The sequence below is a fragment of the Triturus cristatus genome, chromosome 6 (assembly GCF_964204655.1).
Source record: "Triturus cristatus chromosome 6, aTriCri1.1, whole genome shotgun sequence".
NCBI lineage: Eukaryota > Metazoa > Chordata > Amphibia > Caudata > Salamandridae > Triturus > Triturus cristatus.
In genome coordinates, this window is record NC_140589.1 from 1018362064 (window position 1) to 1018384320 (window position 22257).

At 43.1% G+C, this 22257-nt stretch overlaps 1 protein-coding gene across 1 annotated transcript in view; it reads right to left on the minus strand.

The window, feature by feature from the left end:
• The window catches only part of ACOXL (acyl-CoA oxidase like), a 1019872-nt gene that overhangs the window by 385871 nt on the left and 611744 nt on the right, over positions 1-22257 (minus strand). Inside the window, exon 13 of the mRNA XM_085611811.1 lies at positions 17838-17927. Within this exon, the coding sequence (XP_085467937.1) occupies positions 17838-17927 (90 nt within the window). The remainder of the gene's footprint in view (positions 1-17837; positions 17928-22257) is intronic.

Consider the following 22257-nt stretch of genomic DNA (forward strand, 5'->3'; position numbering starts at 1 on the left):
CTTTTTTTCTTGGAAACAGTAGATCAGATCTTAAAATAAAACACAGAATCCCACTATGAATTACATCAGTGTTTGTAGCAGTCCTCAAACAATATGTGCCGGGGAATGCAAGCATATCACTGTTTCCTCGCCACACCGCTTTGAAATGTCGCCAGCCGCCACTAGATAAAAGTAATAGCAGAAGAAAGAAGCCTAAAAAGACAGAGTAAGGAATGGCTATGTGTGAAGGCAAAGGAATAGCAGGATATTTCGGCTTGGATTCTGACTGTTTTGTTATGCATCTTGCAGTGATGAATCACAACACCTTGTATTTTTGATCACACAAAAAAACTACCAAGCAAGCATAACTTCAATCTGTTGAATATGCTGTTAAGTGAAAGTGACAGGTACAAATAATGCTTTTTATTGGTGATTGACAAACTTCCCTACAACACTGTAGTTCTTCACAGTAAATAAGTTTGGAAGATTCCAAAATGTATGTACAAGTTTCCCAAATTTGAAATTAGCAAAAACAGTGGAGTTACGAATCAAGAGTTTAATAAATCTATGTGCACAACAGAGTTCCACCACCGATGGAGGGCAGATTATTGTTGTTTCCACTTGACACAAGTTGTATTATCTGGCTGCTAGAATAATGTCCAACAATTTTGTTGTTTCTTAAGACACTGCATGCCTTTGTTAAAAGAAATTATAAGTGCTTTCAGGAACATGTTTGCATCCCTCTGAAAAGTCTGTAGGAATGTTTTGAAAATTGCATATCAATAATTAATTAGGGTTGCATTTTCATTAAATTGCTCTAGGGTGTTTGGTTTGGAGTCCAGTCTAAGTAATTCACAGAATTTCAAAGTTTAGCTACATGGAGTCTTTGGGTAGTCCAAATGCCTTTATGTATGATAAACGTTTATCACATATTGAGCTTCTGCTTTATACTACTGTGTACCTTTCGGAAGGCTTTCTGGGTTTCTTAGCCAATATCTCATTCTACATGAACAGCTTTGGACTGTTGCCGCTACCCATCAAGGCCCAACTATAATTCATACTTGAAAGATTTTAACCTTGATGGTTGCTTTTTGTCTGTAAGCTGAATGCCCACTTGAAGATGCAGAACCACTCTCACAAGAAATAAGATTTTCTACCCTATTCTCACTTCCCAATCTGAACAAAGGCATTCCCTTGGAGAGATGGAACAAAAACCGTCTTTCACAACCCTCAATTTAACACGCTACATGATGGTTACAAGGACAAACACAACATTGACAGTGAAGATTTACACCACAGCATTGCCTCTTGCCCTACCATTGATTAGAAGCTCAGTTGGAGCTGGTCTTTTGTTATGTACTTACATCGGGTAATTATATAGTGACGTATTTGCAAGGTGCATTGTAAAGTAGAATCCTTGTGCCTTGTGTGGATACTGCCCCTTCAGTACAACTGTGTACTGCTTGCTACTAAGTAAACTCAATTGTCTCTGCATCTAGTTCTGGATTATATACATAGAAAAAGACATGATTAAATGATAGGAATTCAAAAATGCTTTCTGACCAAATGCCTGATTGATGATTTTATTAGGATGGTATGTTCCTAAAAAAAGTAAAATAACTTGTTTTTGCAGAATTTGTGAACAAATCGTGTTGCATGCGGACACTTTTGGGTTTCAGCCACTGCCCATAGTAGAACTGCTTTATTATTTTAAGATCGTGTTTTCCACACATTTAGGGAATTTCTAGTTTATTGTATTTTTTAGGACCAAACTAAATATGCCAACCAGGGTCTCTAAACATTTTTGCAATTTCAAGAGCATTTCTTGGAGTACTATGAAAATTGCATATTTTGACATTCACGTGATAGTATTTTCTAAAAAGAAATTTGAAATAAGTGTGATTCGATCCATAGAACAGCCCTGGATGGCGACTTGCTTGCTTCATAGGGATTCAAATTTTTTTTCACTGGAACTAACTAGTGGATTACCTCTGCTGATTCAATCTGCTGCAGTTCCTTGGATTCTGCACAAATAGTAAAATGCATTATTTTCTAAGGAGTCTTCTCACTTTCCCCAAACCTTAACCTTCTTCCTTGATGGTTGGATAAGCTGTAGTCATAAATTCCCTGCTGGGGTCATTAGTTAGAATAGCTAATTCACTTCGCATTCAGATGCGGTCCCCTCCATCATTGTGGCACTAAATGTACTGGGATTCATGGCATCTAGTGTGCAGGCTTGAGAGCAACTATCGAGAGAAAAGGGAGGAGCAGTGTATGATAAAGTTGGCTAGTTCTGGAAGAGTTTGACTTTTTGGAATCAGGAGCAGTATGGTCAACCTCTGTGGTTTGAGTGTAGAAAACCATTTGGGAATGGTAATCACAAGTCAAGAGTCCAATGCTTCCAATGGTAAAAGGTTTCCTTTACTAACTAAAAAGTTAGGTTTCCAGTATGTAGTAAGAAGAGAAACAAAATTAAAGGCCACGTACTAGTTATTACAGCTGTTTGAGTATTTACAAAAACTCTAGGTGACATATTGTAACCATAAATACTTCAGATAATAAGCAGAACCCTTTGCCACATTGTTACAACAGCTTTCTCCTATAACTATCTATACAAATGTGTCACAATTTCAAAAACTGAAACACGTGGCATATCACACACTTTTGCAAAAATATAAATGTGAAAGCTTTCCTCCATCAGTTCACAGAAAGTAAGACAAGAGCAATGATCTCCAGCTAAAGGCCTTACTAGCTGCACAATTGCTGGTACATTTTCTACTAGCCTGATGCCATCCTTTCATGTTCAGGCACAACACCATCAAATACATTTCTACCTCTTCTTGCTGCTCGAGCAAAGCTTCAAGTCATCTGTAGCCATCTATGTGTATCATTGAAAGCTTTACAATTCAGTTCAGTAATGTGTAGGGTTCCAGGATACAGTACGTAAGTAACAGAAGACATTTTTTGCATGTAAACCTGTGGATCTCTTGAGGGAGGGGAGGAGGAGAGAGTAACAGTGCATTCTATTTTGTCAATTTGCAGATTCAAGTTTTTTACAATGTGAAGACAAACTATCACAAGTGTCCGGGAAAAATAAGTAACATTCTCCTTTTGCTTGTTGTGAAACCAGACTCTAAATGTTTGGAGGAGATTGTTTTTGAGGCCTATTTTCAAACATTTAACTGAGGCAAAAGCCTCTACATCCATGGGTACTGCACCCCCTGTAAGAGCAATTATGACCTAAAACAGAAACAACCTTCCTTTTTTCCATGGATGGAGTGGATGTTGTACAAATTGTATATTTAAGTTTGTCCTCATTATGTCGATGTATGTGACTGTTTTTCAAATGAGACCATAAAAAAAGAAGAAAATGATTAATGGTTGAACACTGATATTAAATAGGGTGCTCAACAAACCGAGTGTGGTTTAAGAATCTTTTTCAGTACTGGCAAAGTGTTTTTGGGTATCAATTAATAAGGTAGCATCCAGTGCCTTGAAGCCTTTCAGGAGGAATCTTCTCACTTGGGTGGGACCCCTCCCTGAGCCCCTCCAAAGGTGGGAAGATTTGATGCTACCTTCAGGAGTCAGTAAGCCCCAGAGGCACGAGGGCTCAAGTCACTTCAAGGCCAAAGGGAGGGCCCTATTGCAGGCTGAAGTAGGTTTTTTTGCCATTGTCCAAGGGGACGCAACGGGGTAGCTCAGGTGCGAAGAGCTCACTCCCAACACAAAATTCTGGACTCCCTCCATCCCATGCCCCATCCATCACAATGACCCTGAAGAGATCAGATTTCGAGGGATTTTGTTTCAAATCTGTTTATTGAAAATACGAGTCAAAAAACAATACAACAATCAAGATATCAAAGGACATAAAAAGGAAAGAGAAAGGAAAAGGAAAGGAAGAGAAGGCAAAGGGGAGAGAAAGGGAAAGAGAGGAGCACAGCGGAAAACATTCTAAAAGATCTGTGAATGAAAGCATCAAAAACAAAGCAGTGGTGCCACAAAAAAGCTATCATTGATCGAGAGCATTACCTTAGGAGAGGGAAAGGCTATCCCGCTTGTGTACAGGGCCTAGATGATGCAGGTCCCCAACTGGAGGAAGGAGCTGTGTGATGTGTAGGCATGGTGAGTCAGGCATCCCGGGTCCAGAAACTGACCTCCTGCGAGGGGAAATGGACATATAGGGAAGGGAATGTAAGATCTTAGAGAGACAACCCCATGTAGTGGAGATATTAGTTGGCATTTCTATTGGGCCCCCAGAGTCTGTCCGTGTCGATGGGGAGTACATTATCTTCGAATAGGTGTAAAGCCCGAAGATTCGGGGCTGAAGATGGGCATGTTCAAGTTTGCAAAAATATTCTATCAATGGTTGCCAGAGTTTAGTAAATTTAGAACCGCGAAATGGCAGCCGCGCCGTGAGTAACTCCATTGCCATGGTATGCGCCACAGGCGAGTGAACCAGACATTCACTAGAGGCGTTTCAGCCTTCTTCCAATATAATGCTGTGATTTATTTAGCGGCGCCGAGCATGTGTAAGCTTAGATGCCAATCCCTGCACGTCATGGCGAATAGGTTCACTGGCTTGAGGCCCAAAATGACTGTGGACGGGACTTCGGGCAATGGGTAACCAATCAGCTGTTCAATGTGACTAAGGACCTCTTTCCAGTAGGTGTTCAAAAACGGCCAATGCCACCAAATGTGCAGAAAATCTCCAACAGCGCTCGTTCAGCGCCAACAGGTAGGGGAAGAGTCGGGGAACATTTTGTGCAATTTGTGGAGGGTCTAATATCATTGTGTCATAACCTTGTACGCAGTTTCCCTCAGAGAGATGCTGTGGAAATCCCTCGGGATGTCGCGCCATAGATGGACCCATTGTGTAGGCGTGATGTCTGTGGAGGTGTCGGACTGCCATTGTGACTGATAAATATGTGGAGTAACACGGGGGGCGTGTTGAAGAACTTGATATGTGAGAGAGATCAGACCCTGGGAGTCATCAAAAGAGCGCACCAGCCGTTCAATGGGGGTAAAGGGACGGGTGGCTCCCTGAGTGGAGGATGACGCCTGTACCCAGTGCCGAAGTTGGAGATATTGTAGCCTAGCCCCCTCAGAGAGATGAAAGTCCAGTTTGCATTGTTTAAAGGATTTAAAATTATCTCTCTGGAAAAGGTCCTGGAGTGTCCGGTACCCCCCTCCGTCCAGGCCAAGAAGGTGTGTGGATGCAGGGCAGGCGGGAAGTGTGGAATGCGTGCTATATGGGTGTGAGGGGACGGAAAGAAGTGAGACCCTTTGACAGTGCTAACTTAGCCCAAACATTTAGCAGGTTTTTGTTGGGATGGCCATATAGGCAATGCGCGGCCGAGCTTCCCGCAAGAGCCAGGCGAGATCCCATATGGGTCTGCAGGCCACCGCCCTATCCAAGTGAAACCAGACCTTCTTGCTTTCCCATGCAATCCATTCCAAAATAAAACGAAGGTGAGAGGCCCAGTAGTACTCCATCATGCTGTCTCGCGGTAGCATAAGTATTTTATTAGAAAAGCGTGGTCGTTGCCCTCCCAATATGAAGGTAATAAGTTCACGCTGAAGATTCTGAATCTGGTGCTGCGGAAAAAGCGTGGCCAAGGTTTGGAATAAATATAATATTTTCTGGAGCACCGATATTTTAACTACATTTGGGAGGGCCAGCCAGGAAGAGATTTCCACGTTCGCAGCTCCTCTAAGATGGCCTTTTTACATTCTTGCCAATTAGCTTGCGACCACGTGTTAAGGTTAGGGGTTAAATTGAGACCTAGATACCGAATGGAATGGGATGCCCATTGATACAGGACAAGGGATTGGAGCACGGGGAGCTCCGATTCAGGGATTGTGAGATTCAAGGCCCACAACTTAGCGTGATTAATTTTGAGGCCCGAGACAAGTTCAAAAGACTGAAGCAACCCATGGAAGGCGGGTAAAGAGGAACGTAAGCTAGACAATGTGAGGAGGAGGTCATCCGCGAACAGGGATATTTTATGATCCAGACCTCCATGAACTATGCCAGTAATGTTAGGAGATTGACGGATCATGATGGCAAGAGGTTTGACGACAAGTGCAAACAATAGGGGGATAAAGGGCATCCCTGTTGGGTGTCCCTGTGAACAGAAATAGGACCCGTAAATTGGCCACTGACTCGCACCTGGACCTGAGGTGAGAGGTAGGGACCCATAATCCTGGCAATCATCTGTGGTCCCAACCCTATTTTATGCAGGACTGCCCGGAGAAAGGCCCAATCCACCCGGTCAAATGCTTTTTCAGCATCGAGTGATTTTAAGCACACAGGTATATTCCAGTGACGAGCCTTCCCGACCAAATGCGCAATGCGCTGCACGTTATCCGTACCCTGCCGATGTTGAATGAAACCAACTTGATCTGGCTCAATAAGCCCTAGGTAGATGTGGGTCGAGCTGTTTGGCCAAGATTTTGGTATAGAGTTTGAGGTCCGTGTTAAAAAGCGCGATGGGGCGAAAAGAAGAACATACCGTGGGGTCCTTCCCTGGTTTGGGAAGTAGTGCGATCTGAGCCATCGCCATAGAGGTGGAGGGTCCACCAGTATCCGAGAAATAATTAACAAGGTGAAGTAAATGCTCTTGAATCTGCAGGAGAAAAGGGCAGTAAAAAGAGACCGGGAAGCCATCTGGGCCCAGGGACTTACCAGGAGGGAGGTCCTTTAGTGCACCGGTAAGGTCCTCCAGCGTAAGTGGGTCTTTGAGGAGTTGTGCGTGGTGTCTACCGATCGGGGACCAGTTACATTCTCCCAGTACTGCCTGGATCTGATCCAGGTTGGGTGGGTCAAGTGCATAGAGCGATGAATAGTAGTTATGGAAGGCTTTCAGTTTAGCGGTTTCAGAGGTAGCCCACGTGCCATCATCTAATTTAATTTTGGCCATGTGAGCCTTTGCAGCCCTCTTCTGAAGGCGACGAGCTAGAACCGCTCCACCTTCTCCCCCCCTTCATTAACTCCAAAAGAGCGTGCTCCATCTTGTTAGTCCTATGGGACCGTAGCTGGCCACGGAGCATGGCCAGGAGTCACTTGTGGAGGGCAAGAGGATGCTGCTGATCCAGTTTTTCCAAATTTTTTATGTTGCGGGACAGATTATCCTCAAAAAGGCGAGCTTCCCGAGCCCGAGCTATCGCAATGGAATTGATATGACCCCGAATTGTGGCTTTAAAGGCGTCCCAGACCATGGGGAAAGGAGTTTCAGGTATGTCATTGGACGAGAAATAGGATATGATAGCATCACGGAGCTCAGAAAAGTCCACGGGATCCTGGAGAACCTGGGTGTGGGGGTGGGTCGGAGTCTCCAACGAGGAGGTTGACGTGGATGAGATGTGTGATCGTGTAACAGGAGTTCCACATGGGCATGGTCCGAGATGGAGATATCGGACATAGATGCTGAGAGTGTATTGCGTATCAGGGAGTGCGAAACAAAAAGATAATCTATGCGAGAGTAGGTACGATGGATATGGGAATAGTACGAGTAATCTTGCGTGGCTGGGGAGTGGTTGCGCCAAATGTCTATTAATCCGGATCAGTTAGTTGTTTTTTCAGAGAGGCGGACATGGGCCCCGCCCCATGAAATGAGCCATGACTATGGTCTAATCCCTCATCCCACACTAGGTTCAAATCACCTCCCAGAATAAGCTGCTGGTCTTCATGTGTTATCTGTTCCCGTATGAATTCCAGAATAAAGGGGTTCGTTCGGTGCTTGTTTGGGAGTATAAATATTGCAGAGTGTTAATGGCCGTGATCCGATCCGGACCTCTAGTTTAAGGAATCTACCATCTTTGCCTCATACTACTTTGGGATCCCCTGTTGAATGCCTTTTCTGCAAAGAATAGCCACCCCAGCTGTTTTGGTAGGTGCAGATGCCCAGTACTGGAGGGGATATTTAGGGTGAGCCATGCGGTAAGTGTCTGCCTTTAACAGGTGGGTCTCCTGTAAGAAGACTACGTTTGGGTTCTGTTGTAAGAGGTAACGCCAAATTTGGCGGCGCTTGCTGGGGGAATTAAGACCTTTAACATTAAGGGAGAGAAGTTGCAGGCAGGGTACGGAAGTCATAGTAAGAACAAGCCACACACAGGTGCCATCGTAAGTCGGAAGAAAAGCTTATAAGGCAACACCCCCGACCCTCCCCGTCAAGCCTCCATGAGAAGCAAACACAGCCAGAATATGTTACAATGCCCAGCACAATGTAAAGAGGAGCCAATACATCACTTAACAGCCCTTGATCAAGAAATGCTGTACGCCTAAGAGCAAGACCCCACTTCCCTCTAGACAGAAGAAATAAAGGAAAGGGAAAAGAAAAGGAGGAAAGAGAGAGGACAAGCAAAATAACCAAATTTAACAACGGCCAACATGGCCAACATGACCTATTCCAGTCTAGGAGCAAGCTAGACTCAGTGGCACAAGCCATCCCAGAGATGTTACTCTCCGAGGAATAGGCTGAGGAGCGGCTCTCAGGAAATCAGCACCGCCGTCATGAGGTGCACACCGGCATCGCTGCCACGATATATTCAGGGCAAGGGGTGGACAAGCAAGGAGCATGGAAGTGCAACCCTGTCTCCGCGGGGGACTGCTGAGGGCGACGAAGATTAATGGCGTGTCGAGGCCAGCCTGATCATTCAGGTTTCCTTAGGCTGAGAGCAGGAGGGAGACCACCCACAGTCCAGGGAGCGAAGGAGTTGAATAATGTCCTGTTAGGCTTGAGAAGAGGAGCGCTCCCGTCGGTTAGAGAGGTGCCGCGGTCTAAGCACTCTAGCCCATTGTGGCTTCGCAGGCTCATGGCCCATTTCGAGGGATTTTGATGATGGTTCAGAAGCCTGCAGACCCTAGCATTCGTCCTAGGAACCTCAGGACCTTAAACAAATGAATGGGAGGATTATTTCAAGGTCCTATTGCTCCAGGCAACTAGGTTACACAATACAATGCTGTCCAGCTGAGGGAACACGTAAACAAGGACGTTCGGGGAACCTCAGGGATGAATACCTTTGCCCCACTTTAGAAGGAAAAGTGGAACCCACACCCAGAACTGACGTCTGCATTGCCACATCCCTAATAAAATTTGTAAGGTACCCCAAAAAGGTTACAGACCAGTTTTGGCAGGCTTGCCAGGACAAACTGTTAGACATCGCAGGACCGTCAACGAAGTTGCTTGATATGGCAAGATACTGGATATGGACGAAGAAGCCAAAGACTAAGGGACCCTGATCTTGCTCGAGGTACATACTGGATGGGCCAAGAGGATGGTAATCTTCCTAGGGAATGCAAATTGTACTATCTCTATGTAAGCCACAGATCGCTCCCTATAAAAGTGGGACCCAAAACCTGGGGATTTGGCCACATCGGAGGCTGACACAATTACCTCAGAGGGCCTCTTCGTGGACCCCGTCTTTAAAGGGCTGGGCAAATATGTTTCCACCTTCCCCTCCCTCAATAAGATGCAAGCCTCACTAAAGAAATATTCATCCAAAAGGTTTTCGGAGCAGTCAGAAGACGGCGTACTTCTACAATTTCTCCAACCAAGGTACTTTTAGTGTGCAGGCATCCCAAAGAGGCCAGTGGCAGGACCAGAATCAATTTGGCAGATTCTTCCCCTCCTGGGAAGCCAGTAGGAATCATGGCAGCAGAGATGCTGTCAGAGCGAGTTTCAATCCTTCAAATACATACACCAGTTAAACTGATCCATTCTTAGTTCATAGAAATAGGGGGAAGGTTGGCTTCATTTGCACACTGTTGGCGGGAACTGACTAGCGATGCCTTGATCTTTTGAACGATGTAAGGCATTCAGATAAAGTTTTATGGCTTGCTGAGGCAATGGCAGAGGCCGAGGCACATTTCATTATCAGACAGAGGTTTGGCCTTAATTGACCTGTAAGTGTTAGCCTTAGATGAGAAAGGAGACATTGCTTGCATGCTGGCCTACCCTCGGGCTTGAGTAACATCTAAATGGTACAGAAGAAATACAACGGGCACCGCCCAGTCATCTACGTAAGGGAGTTTAATGAGTGGTCGGTTTTCCACCACTTCAAGATGAAGGGGATTCATCTACACAGGGATATGCTCGGGTTGGGTGCCTGGATGGTCCATCTAGACTTATGCCTACCTGATGGGGTCAATCTTTCCCCCTAACTGTAGGTTCCTGCATTTCCGATGGAATAATCGGGTGTAGGAATTCAAGACCTTATTCCTCGGTCTGGTATCAGCCTCCAGGTGCTTCACAAAGTTTTTCAGACCGGTCATATTTTCTTGGGCGAGGGCAGCTCGACTGCTTGTCTTCCTCCATGAAATTTCCGATCATGGATCAATGCTCACTTCTTCTCAGACAACATTTTGACATGGTAGTTAACCAGTTACAGAGTCTGGGGTTCATTGAACACTAAGAAGTAGAGTCTTGCTTGATCATGGAAGCCGTTCTGGCAGTGGTGGCTGGCAGGGAACGGGGGTGGCATTGGGTGGGCGGGTGTCATTTGGGGGTTTGAAAAAATAAATAAATAAATAAACACCTACCTTAAAAACGGCCGCCGTCTCTGTTGTGTTGCTGCTCTTCTTGGGAGGTCCAAATCAGGAAGCACCCAGGCTCCCCATAGCCAATCACAACACTGCAATGCAGCATTGTGATTGGTCTGAGTGCTGTGGTTCAGCGGTCAGACAGGCCTGTGCATGTTACTCATTAGGCTGTGCATTACAGCCTGGTGGGGAAGATGGAAAGTGCGCGTGACTATTTGGCTGGCCCAAGACGGTCGTGCAAGCAATCCTGCACACTTGGAGTGTGCAAACTACTCCTACCCCTGTGACCCCAGCCCCGCCCGCCTTAACCCAGCCCCATAGCAAAGAAAAATAAAATGATAATAATTACATTATTATTTAATTGTTTTAAAATGTATGCTCTACGAGCAATGGGGCAATGCTCCTCCACCTTAGCGGAGGAACTGCCCCTGCGTTCCGGTGACCTTACAACTGCCACAATCTAAGAGTGCAAATATGAAGGGGGAGCTAAGACAAACACTCCAAAAGTTGATGTTCTGACTTTGACAAATCACTAAGCTAGTGAGCCTATTGGCATCTTCCATCCATGTGATCTTCTCTAGGAGCGCATTAAGGACCTGCATCTCAGAAGGAGATGCACATATTCAGAGTAAGTAACCCTGACAAACAAGGCCATGAAGGAGTCGCAATAGTGGCTCCAGCACATGGAAACCAGGAATGGCATGGCTATATTCAGATCAACCCCAGATCTGGTGATAAAGTCAGATGCCAGCAGATCAGGCTGGAGAAGCCAGATGCAAAGATTTATCTCCATGGGGAAGTTAGACAGAAGACAAATTGGCACTTTACATTAACTACCTAGAGCTTCTTGAAACTCTCTTTGAGGTGAAATGTTGGACAAAAGACCAGGTGAAATGCTGTGTACTGCTGAAAATGGACAACTTCTCAGTGCAACATCAATCATCTGGGAGACACCCAGTTGAGAATGCTCACAGTGGTAGCCAAGGACTTCGGTCACTTCTGCCTAGGGAACAAGGAAGCAGTGACAGTAGAATATCTTCCAGGTTGCCAGAACACCGCAGTGGAGTGACACTTCCAGAATACTAGTGCTTGGAGGCTTCATCACAAGGTTTTCCAAGCCCTCATGATGAAATGGGGCCGGTCAGTGCCAGAGGGATCTGTTCCCACAGCAACTAGATCACCAAATTATGAGGTACTTCAGCTGGAGTCTGAAGCTGCAACTGTGAATCGGGCTGTTTTCAACTACAAAAAAGCCTATTTTAATGTACAAAAGGCAAATTGTGATTCTGCAACTTGTTACCGAATCGCAATTTGCATTTGCGATTTGGTATTTGGAAGGTGTGTGATTAGGGCATCCATTCCAAATTCTGATTCACGGTTGTATGTATTAATGTTCTGTGACCGAATTCCGGTCGCAAAACATTACTACTTTACCACCAATTCAAAAGTGGTGGTAACCCATTGGTAATCAGAAGGGGTCTCCATGGGACCTCTTCCCTTTTGTGAATGTAAGTAAAATAATTTTTAAGGGCAGGAAACTTAATAGTTTCATTTTCTTTTTTTAAATGCATCCCATTTTCAGTTAAGGAAAACGAGCTGCATTCAAAAAAGAAGACTGCTTTAATAAAAAGCAGTCACAGACATGGTGGTTTGCTGACCTCAGCAGGCCACCATCCCTGTGATGGCTGTTATTCCTAATAGGTCACAAACTGCGACCTGTCTTACTAATATTGATTGGGTAGGTTTTTTTGTGACCCACTAGAAATGGTTAATTAAAATAGAACAGTCAAATACATTAGGAATAGGGATTTCCTAATTGCGATTAAGATATAATCGTAATTAGGAAATCGCTGTTCAGAACATTAATCCATCTGGCCCAGTATGCCTTTAATCTGCCATTTCTGCAGTGCTTGCCGCAGTAGATAGGATCTCAGTCGAAGAACACCCTTTGGTGTGTCACCTACTGATGGGCATTACGATGTTAATGCCCCTAGATCCCAAATACTCTGGTCTGTGGGATGTGAACATGAGTTTGAATCTGTTCTTATTCAAACAACAAAATGAGTTCCACTCTCGACAGGAGGTAGCAGAGAGGATTGCTATGCCTCTTTGTTTAACATCTTGTAGGAGGGCATTAGATGTCAAGTCTCAGGACTTGCCGAGAAGTATAGCATCGGGTTACTTTTTCCATATCAAAACATACCAAAAGCAACAACAGAGTGGTACACTATCTAGAGTTTGAATGTACTGTGCAGTGTATCAATATCTACGAGGCATGATGGAGAAGTTCAGACCCCCTGGAGTATCACAATTGCTAAATGCTATCACAAAGCCATTCATAGCAGTGTCATCACCTATCATAGTTAGATGGGTGAGGCTGGTCATGCAAAAGGCAGAAATAGATGTGTCAAAATTATTCTGGGTCCATTTATTAAGCATAGCTATAGCCTCAAACTTATTTTCTCTGGAGGCCAGACTGGAGGTTATCATGAAAGTGGTGAGGGAAATTACTCCGCTGATTGTGAGTAAGCTTTGAAATAGCATAATCCTAGCCCCTGGGCCTAACATGAAGGAAAGCTTTCAATACTACTAAGAACACGATTATGCTGACGGGTGGATATTTGAGGGATCTCATATCTTTTATCTAGAGATCCACCCATGAAGTGTTGTATATGATGAAATAACGCTGGTTATTAGTGAAAAGTATTGGGTCTTGGAGGATAGAGGTTGAGTTTTGAGAAAGAAAGACAGCAAAAGGCTAAAGAATCTGAATTACAGACCAGCATTATGGACTTTGATTGATTGTTTGTTGTACTAGTGTTTCCCAGTGGTTCTTGGAAAGTGTAGCTGTTTCCTTTGTGCTGCTATTTAAGATAAAGTGCAAAATTTAGGCATAAACCTCGCCTCTGTGTCCTTAGTAGAAGTGAAAACTTGTGTTCATGTCAGCTAGGAAATTTTATGTTCACAATCCAAAGCTAAAAGACAGCCAAAGCAGAAGGTATCAAGGAGATGCCTTACATCCTCTAAAAATACTAGACTGCATAAGCAATCTCACAACCATTTCCCAGGAAAATCTGACCCACATTTTCATTTAACGAAAATAATTTAAATCTCATGTACTGTGGAAGTAGTCAACGAATTTCTAGTGCTAGGATGAACATTAAGCAGATCATATTAGCAACAACTGGTATTGCCTGACAATGAGTTTCCTCCATTCTATGATTTCCTCTGAAATCTTTTTTTTTCATCTTCTGAAGAGATCCCAATGATCCAAATTATTTGTCCCTTTTGAGTTTTCAACACAGTCACCAGGTCATTATCTAGTACGTCATACATTATAAATTATCGCTGGAAATCCAGGAAAGGTAAAACCACACTTCCCATGGATTCTGACTAAAGGATTACACAGAGCACATTTATTGTATTCTACTGGCTGCAGTTACAACTGTGAAAAACAATCTTAAACTTCAAATTGAAGTTCAGCCTGTCAGTATATTCTACAATATCAGAAACGCCATTTAAATGTTACATTTAACCCATTTTTTGTGTGTGTTAAGCTTTATTGTTCAATTACTTAAAATCGTTACAATATACTATCATTACAATAATCTAAAAGAAGAAAAGAGTTAACATCCCGCACAACCTGCTGCAAACTAAAAGAGAATTAAAACGTTAAAAACAGTTTATCCAAACTGGCAATAAAGTGCAAGTGCATAAAACTTAGTGGGGAGTATTGTCAGTCTCTCTTGCTTGAAAGCCAGCTGGTTTCTTTTTTTGTGACTCCATTTTCTGTGACAGTGCTGGCCGGATTGATTCTGTAAATTTTCCTAACCGAGCTACTGTTTGAGCGGTTTTAGCAGAGAAACACAGGTCTGAGGCTTCTCTGCATCGTACAAGACGTGAGACCTGCAAATGGGAAGAACCAGTCGGTGCCGCTCACTAGCTAGCTTTAGACAGCAGCACAGCAGATGGAGCCAGGATTCACGATAGTAGCTATAAAGTAGACATGCAGCTGAATTGTCCTTCTGGGCCCAGACTTGGTTAAAATCCACAATAGGCAGTGCAAGAAGTCTCATATAGGCGATTTATTTCCGGGCCGAGACTGTCAGTGCTTGCTCAAAGTAAGGCTGTGGTTTGCCCACTGTATAGGAAGTGTCCAGTGCTGTGAGATTGGGTTGATGGTGTAAGCTTTCCAAATCTCTTTCGTAGGATATTTTCTTAAACAGTGTATTCACTGTTCTTTTCCATGCGGTTAGTGGAATATTTAAACTGTGCAAATTTTGAGCATCTATTTCTAGCAATTCTATGGCTACGGCCAGCTGACCCTGCCATGGGGATCCTCCTTCTTCAAAGATTGTTTTAATTTGTATTTTCAGGGAGGTTACTGGAGCACGCAGGGTGCTAATATAGTATTTTAGAATATCCCCTAAGCAGCTGATGTCCGGACGGGTGAGACCCAGCTCCAACCTAACATTTAACCCATTCAAGCACATTTTAGGTATACCCTGCCAACAGCAAGACATTTAAAAGTATGAACTACAAGGGACAGAACATGAAAGGTATGGCAGACAGCATTATAGTTCCAATATATTTGAAGTTTCGTTCTTTTACTTGTCCTCACTACTAGCTGACATGCCATTATATAGACAATGTTCCAAGTAATTCACACAAATAAAAGGTAATCTATAAGTACTGAGGTCTCAATATACAATTAGGTCTAATTTTCTGTTATAATATTCAAGAATTCAGGTACAGCAAAAAATTTTATGAATGCAATGTTTACTCCACGCATCAAATCCACAATATAACTAGATATTGAATTGTTGCAGCAAACTCACTTTTTAGATTTTTGAGGTCTGTCTGGCCTTCTTTGTCTACTTACATCCCAAGCTCAAATCTTGGAAAACAAATATCGCTTCAAGGGTATAGGAATGTGATTATTTGTTGAAGGGGATTAAAACGCACTTCAAAGAATAATCACAATCCATGTCAGAGTGAACCACCAAAGTCATTAAATAAACCTGGGTTTAATTAACCCTTCCATAGCTTGGAACAAAAGCAGTCAGGCTTTAACTTAGAGACAATGTGTAAAATATTCATGCATCACACAAACAGTAATAAAGTGAAAATACAACACAAGAAAACTCCAAAACAATTTAGAAAAATAGAGACTATTTCTAACAAAAATCTGATCAGTAAAACCTCAGTTATGAATTTTTAAAGTTTAAGTTTCAAAATAGTGCCAACTGAGGGAATCTAGTCATGCCCAACTTAGACAGTCACAAGTTCAGACCGACCGCGATGGAGTACAGTGCGGATACAGGACCAGTTCGTCAAACTGGAAGTTTTACCTTATGACTTCGATGCAGGGACTGTGTGGCGCAACTCAGCAGGGCTCTGTATTGCCCTGTATCGCTCTGCGTTGGACACAGTGAAGTTTTCCATCAGGACTGCACTGCTCTGCGGGGTGTTGCGTCACATCTGGAAAAGCCTTCAGTGAGGAGCTGCAACGCACATCTCTGCACCATCTTCCGATGGACCCTGAGGTTTTCATTTGGGAGCTACTCTGCGGGGGGTTGCGTCACATCTGGTAAAGCCTTCAGTGAGGAGCTGCAACGCACATCTCTGCACCGTCTTCCGATGGACCCTGAGGTTTTCATTTGGGAGCTACATGGCTCTGCCGGGCTCTACGTTATTCTATGTCGGATCCAGTGAAGCCTTCGATGACAAGTGCCACAGCTCACCTCCGAGGGGTCTGCGTCATACTGTGCTGGGTCCGGTGAGACCTTCAGTTAAGTTGGGGGAAGCACACTCTGACTCCAGCCACAGATCCTGGAGCTTCAGTACAAGACTTGGGGGTTAGGATTCATCCCCACAGAGAGCAGTAGCGGGGACAAAGTCAGTTTCAGTTGGTCTGGTCAGCTGAAAAGCAGGAAACGCCTCTGGAAGCTTGTTGAATCCCTGCAGTTCATACAGGAGGTCAGCCAACTTACCCTTGGAGTCACTTCTGGAGTCCTAGTTTCCAGGCAAGCAGGTGTAGTCTTCCTTCAGGCTTAAGATAGCAGGGCAGTCCTTCTCCTTGAGTCTTCACAGGTACAGGAGTATTCTGATTTCAGGTTCTGGGGATACCACTTCTATGCCCAGTGCCAGCTTATGGGCGGGGGTTAGTGGTTAATTTGTAATAAAATAGGTGCAGAGGCTCTCGTCAGGAGGCAGGTTGCAACAACCCATTTCTCGTGTTAGTGCCACCTAAAACAAAACCAACTACTAACCATGCAAGTAGGGAGAGGATGTGGTGTAATGGCCAACTTTGGAGCTGGGGAACCAGCTCGAGTCTTGGGTCATATCTTGTGATTCTGGCCAAATCAGTTAATCATTCCCCTGAGGGCAATTCTGCATCACTCAAAGTAATCTGGACCTTAGAGAACTATTTTCAAAAAACGTTTTACCTGGTGAAACGGAACCCCAGAATTGTTTTCGTAACTGCTCATTAGCATTACCGTTTAGTTAGCATTTTAAAAAATATTTGATACTGTCATTGCCAAAAGATTATAATTTGCATGGGTCACTGCAATTTACATCAGTGCTGTTACAACCCTCTTAACAGATGTTACCAATGGAATTATCTGCATCTGTCATGATGGAGGTTACAGCTTCTAACCTGCCCTTCATGTCATGTGCCACAAACACCATTTAGATTATGATACTGATCAATTTAAAAGATTTATGTGTAACAAATTTAAACTGATGTGATCTTTTTTTTTATGCAGAGCCACATAATAAAAGAAAAACAATAAGATAGGGGATGACAGAGAACAATTCAAGACCTGAATTACTTGTAGAGTACAGTGAATAATTGCATAGTGAAAACAAAAACCTAAAGTTTTCACTTTCTGCAGCATATTCAGATTTCAAATGACAGCCAGTGTTTGCAAAGACAAATGACCAGCTTATATAAAGCAATTCAATCATTCGTTTTTTTTCGATTCGTTGCTATCTAAATATAAATAAAGAAAGGTTGCTTTAGGAGTACAGTACAAAGAGACTTATTTTTAGTGATTTTGCAGAGAATGTAACGCTTAAAGCTGAAAAAGTCATCTCAATCCTAACCTAAAATATTGCATGAAGAAACATGGTCTTCAAAATATGTTGCTGCCTGGAAACAAATAATTTCAGCATATCTCAATTATTTTACAATTTAAATAAAAAATATTCTGCATCAAGTTTTCTTCGTACAAAGAACATCTTAGAAATGATCCTCATTTCTTCAACTTCAGAGCACACTGTGATATTTAAAGAGTGTAAATTGTACATATACCTGCAACATTACAACATTATCGCCTTCAAACGTCACAAACACATCTGAATCGCACTTCAAGCCTGGGATCCTATTTTCCATCATATAGCCCTGCAAAAAGTAAAAAACACAATTGACTTCGCAAGATATTTCGTAACACTATAAAAAAAATGTCAGTCAGATAATCGTAAAGCTGAGTGCGAGGCAAACTACGTTCACAATCATGTCCATGTTGTGGATAAAGTGTTTATATATATTTGGACATATTTGCCTTTTTATGGCCACATTGTTAGGCAATCCAATTTTTAATTTTGTGTTTACAGTATCATGTACTGGATTGTACATTCAATGTAATCACTTGAATAAAGAAAATTGAGATGAAGTTAATATACATTGAAAAACAAGAAACAATGGCAAAAGAAACAACAGTCTGAATTTTAACTAGGTGCATTCGAAACCGATGTGAGCATCCGAGCTATTTATTGATCTAACCTACCCAACATTCTAATTCTTCTGGAAAAAAATGAAAATCGACAGGTAATAAGTGACACACATTTCAAACCACACTCAAAGTCTTATCATTTACTCACTTAACTCAATTGTCCTCAATGCCTCTATCTGACTTATGGCCTAATTACGAGTTTGGCAGTGCGGGACCAGGACCGCTCCACCAAACCTCTGGTTGAACCGCCCGCCAGATTAGGAGTTTTCCCTTGGTCTGGTGGGCGGTTCTTTGGCGTTCCCACGGCGGTGCCTATGAAATAGGCACCGCAACAGGAACGCCAAAACCAGTACATGCATGTTATGGACTGCTGTAGTCCATGCTGTGCAGGTACTGAGGTGCATGCATACAGGGGGGGGCACAACATGTGCCCCCCTGCATGTATTCTCAGGCCCAGAGGCCACAGGGCCCCCTTTCTTTCCTTTCCGCCATGGTTTTAATGGAGGTGGAACCGCCATGAAAACCGTGGTGGAGAGGAAACTTGTAATATGCTTGGCGGGACTGCGGCTGTAACGCTAAGCATATTGCAGCCTCAAGACCACTGCACCTACTTTAGGTATCTCTGATCCCTGGTGGTTGCGGTGGTCCCAGGGCAGCCCAACTGCCCAAGATGTATTCCCCGCTGTGCCCCCGCGAGTCTGGCGGTCCGTGTGCTCCTTAGCCACTTTCATGTTCTTGTTTTCTACCCTGCCATCAATTCATTATTCTGCCCCAAACAATGAAACTAGAGAACGCACCTCCCTAAACCCCTTAAAAATGTTAAAATGATCCCTTAAAATTTGCGGTGCTCTTGAACATCTGAACCCCAAATCATATATGTTGCTATTTAATCATGCAAGTACCTTCTTTAATGATCTATGACTGACACACAAGTACTGTTCAACCCAATTTGTTACATGTGCCGTTAAGGCCCTATCATTTCTGAATTCAAAAAGAACTAATGGCTCAGAGCTGCACGTCTATACACCACTATACGCCCACTGGAGAACCGAATTGTTTACAGACTGCCTACTATTCTGACTTAAGTAAATTAATCTATGAATGTTCCTTATCTGTAAGTACAGTTCTCCTCTGCAGGTAGCTTTTAAAGATTCATATGTGAGGCTCATGTCTCCAATGTTACAGGCTTGTTTACTCTTTATCTTTTCATACAAGCATTGAAATCTGAGTTGTAATGGTCTAAAGGGAGAGTGTTGCTCAGAGCACATCACATCACTAGCTGACGTTTGGATGTTTTTCAATGAGGTGAATGTGCTACTAAATAAAAAACTGCTCAAATTTGTTCAGAGATATTTATTTACAGTCTTAGAAAATAACTTGGGGACCCCCCAAGCTCATTGACGGATGTGATTTAAACATTGGAACTTATTAAAGATATCAACATTGGAAAACTAAAGTTGCGTTAATGAACTGCCTACAGTCAGTAAAGTGTTGTTAGTCTGGTTTGAAATAAGTAGCTTCAAGGTGTCAGGCAGCATTTATATCTTCCTAAATGTACCTTCAAATGGACAGATTCAATGTGTCTGACAATGTTTTATCGTCACACACATGTTTTCATAAAACAATATATCTACAACACAAATGTATAAATATTCATAAAACATCTATATATACTAAAATACTTTAACTAAAATAAAGCTTATTAAATGTTATAATTTACTGAAAAGATAAAAGCAAACAAAGCCTGCAAACCATTTCACTCTGTCTGCCTTTAACAATTTATAACCCCTGAATACTTGGATGGCATGGCTGAAAAATTAATTTAACGGTTCATTTTATCAATAATAGCATTTCTTATTCGGTGTACAAAGGAGGGGAATGTGACATGTTTTTTCAGTTGCTAGATTAATTCAATCATGTTTGTAATATCATTGCAGGGAATCCACACTCTCAAATGGCAAGACAAGGACTTCAAGTATTACCAGGGGAGTCTACAAAATGCAGTTGTGTGAGGAAGCGAGCCCCAAAAGATCAACATGCTGATGGCTGAACTTGGAGGACTTAGGACCAGAACAGTGGTACTTGAACCTGTTTCTTCCACGTTAGCGAAGATGACAGAGAGACGCTCACTTGCCAAGACCTTTCCCCTCTGTACCTTAATATGTCCTTGGCCTTTCTCTGCCGTAGGAACGTTCTAGAGGAGCACAGGCACCAAAGCAAGAATCGAGGACACCAGGCAGGGCCACAACCAATGACTATCAACTCAATATCAGAGCACAGACGTCTATACCAGGAAGGCAAGCTGTCTGTCCTTTCAAAGCCCACATCACTGGAATGAAACATTATCCCTTGTTCTGTCTACCCAGACAGGATCACAGGCGGCATGAAAAGTGGGTACCCCATGCTCATACCTCACAATATTCTTTAGCTGGGCATTCTCTGAATTCGGTTTAGGAATCTTTTAAAATAGAAAAAAATGATGGGGGCACGGTTGTTCTGAGCCAAAAATCTTAATTAACAATCATTGGGTGACATTGGGTGATCGTGCCCTTTGATGAAAAAACACTGTCAAGTGGCTATCAGAAGAAGCTAAAATAAACATCCTTAATAATGCTGTCGTGATGGTTTAGGGGTGCCAGCAGACGTTGCTAAATTAACATTAGTTTGTGCTTTGCATCACCGCCATCTTGCCACTTATGCACACAACACTACATGCCTTGGTTCCCGTAAACACTCTTGCTCGTGCTGCTTCACATGAGAACTGTCTGCCTTCCACCATTTCGGCTGTGCTTTGTGTTCCAGTCTGAACACCGTGTTCAAGGACAGAAAACAACTTCACTGGTTAATCGGCTTTGGTCTGTCCCACACACATACAGACATAACATGGAACACAGCTGCGCTACTGACTTTTCGGGTGTTTTTAATATGGGACGGGATGCAAGTTAAGACACTTGGAGAAAACCTTTCCAGAGGAAGAGCTGTGCTTGTCCGGAGATGTAAATCCTATCATCTAAGACTTGAGGTAGGGGGTTCCGCTGTCCAAGCCCAAAGGTCTTCTACTGATATAATAAACATAGCTTGTAGCAGTGGGAGGGTGGTAAAGCGCTATAAGGCTTAATCCACTGTCATTATAATATGCTATCCACGTTCGTATTATATGGAATTGTAACCATGCTGATTATATTGTTTTTATGCATTTCTTTGCTAGTTTTAGCACATGTACTGTATTACAGAGCATGTTAGTTGAAATAAACGTTTTAAACTATACAGTGTCTCTGGTTACTCACATTGTGAACAGGTATGAGTATCTAAGCGAAAGAGTATCTTGTTCCCACAACTTCTGAGAGGCCCTGAGTCGCATGTTCTAAGATATCCAATCATTGGTAGCTCCGCTGTAGTACAGAGAACGAATGGGATACTATAGCTAGCCGGATAGGGGTTCTGGGCACTGAGGCGTGTTTTTGATACACCACAATACACCAAAGTCCTGGTTTCCTGTGCATAGTTCTGTATATGTGCAGAATCCCTGCAACAATGCCACATGGCCTTACATATCACCGTAATAGAAAAACGTATTAATATAATCCTAAAAATATTATTTAAAAGGTTAACGAGCAACTTATCAGATAGCAGCACTAATTTGATATTTTTTTGGCCTCTGCCAGTGTTTTACTCCATCCCACTGATAGTGAAGAATTAGCCTGTCTCACAGATTCGCTTACAGCAGAAGGGACCAGCTGCCTTCCTTCCCCAGTCTACCTGTGAGCCAGAAACAGAGGTTCCAACAGCTGTGTCACATCCCTCCTCATCTGGTTCCTGCAGTGCCTAAGTCACTCACAGCCTTGCAGTCCCAAATGAGATCTTGGTCTGTGTCTCAGAGTGCTGAATTTAACTATAATTTTTGATCATCATCAGGAACTGATGGGAGTAGTTACTGGCAAGACTTGAGACTGTGACAAGATCCAGATGAACTCGAGCCTCATACAGCATTAGCAAGAA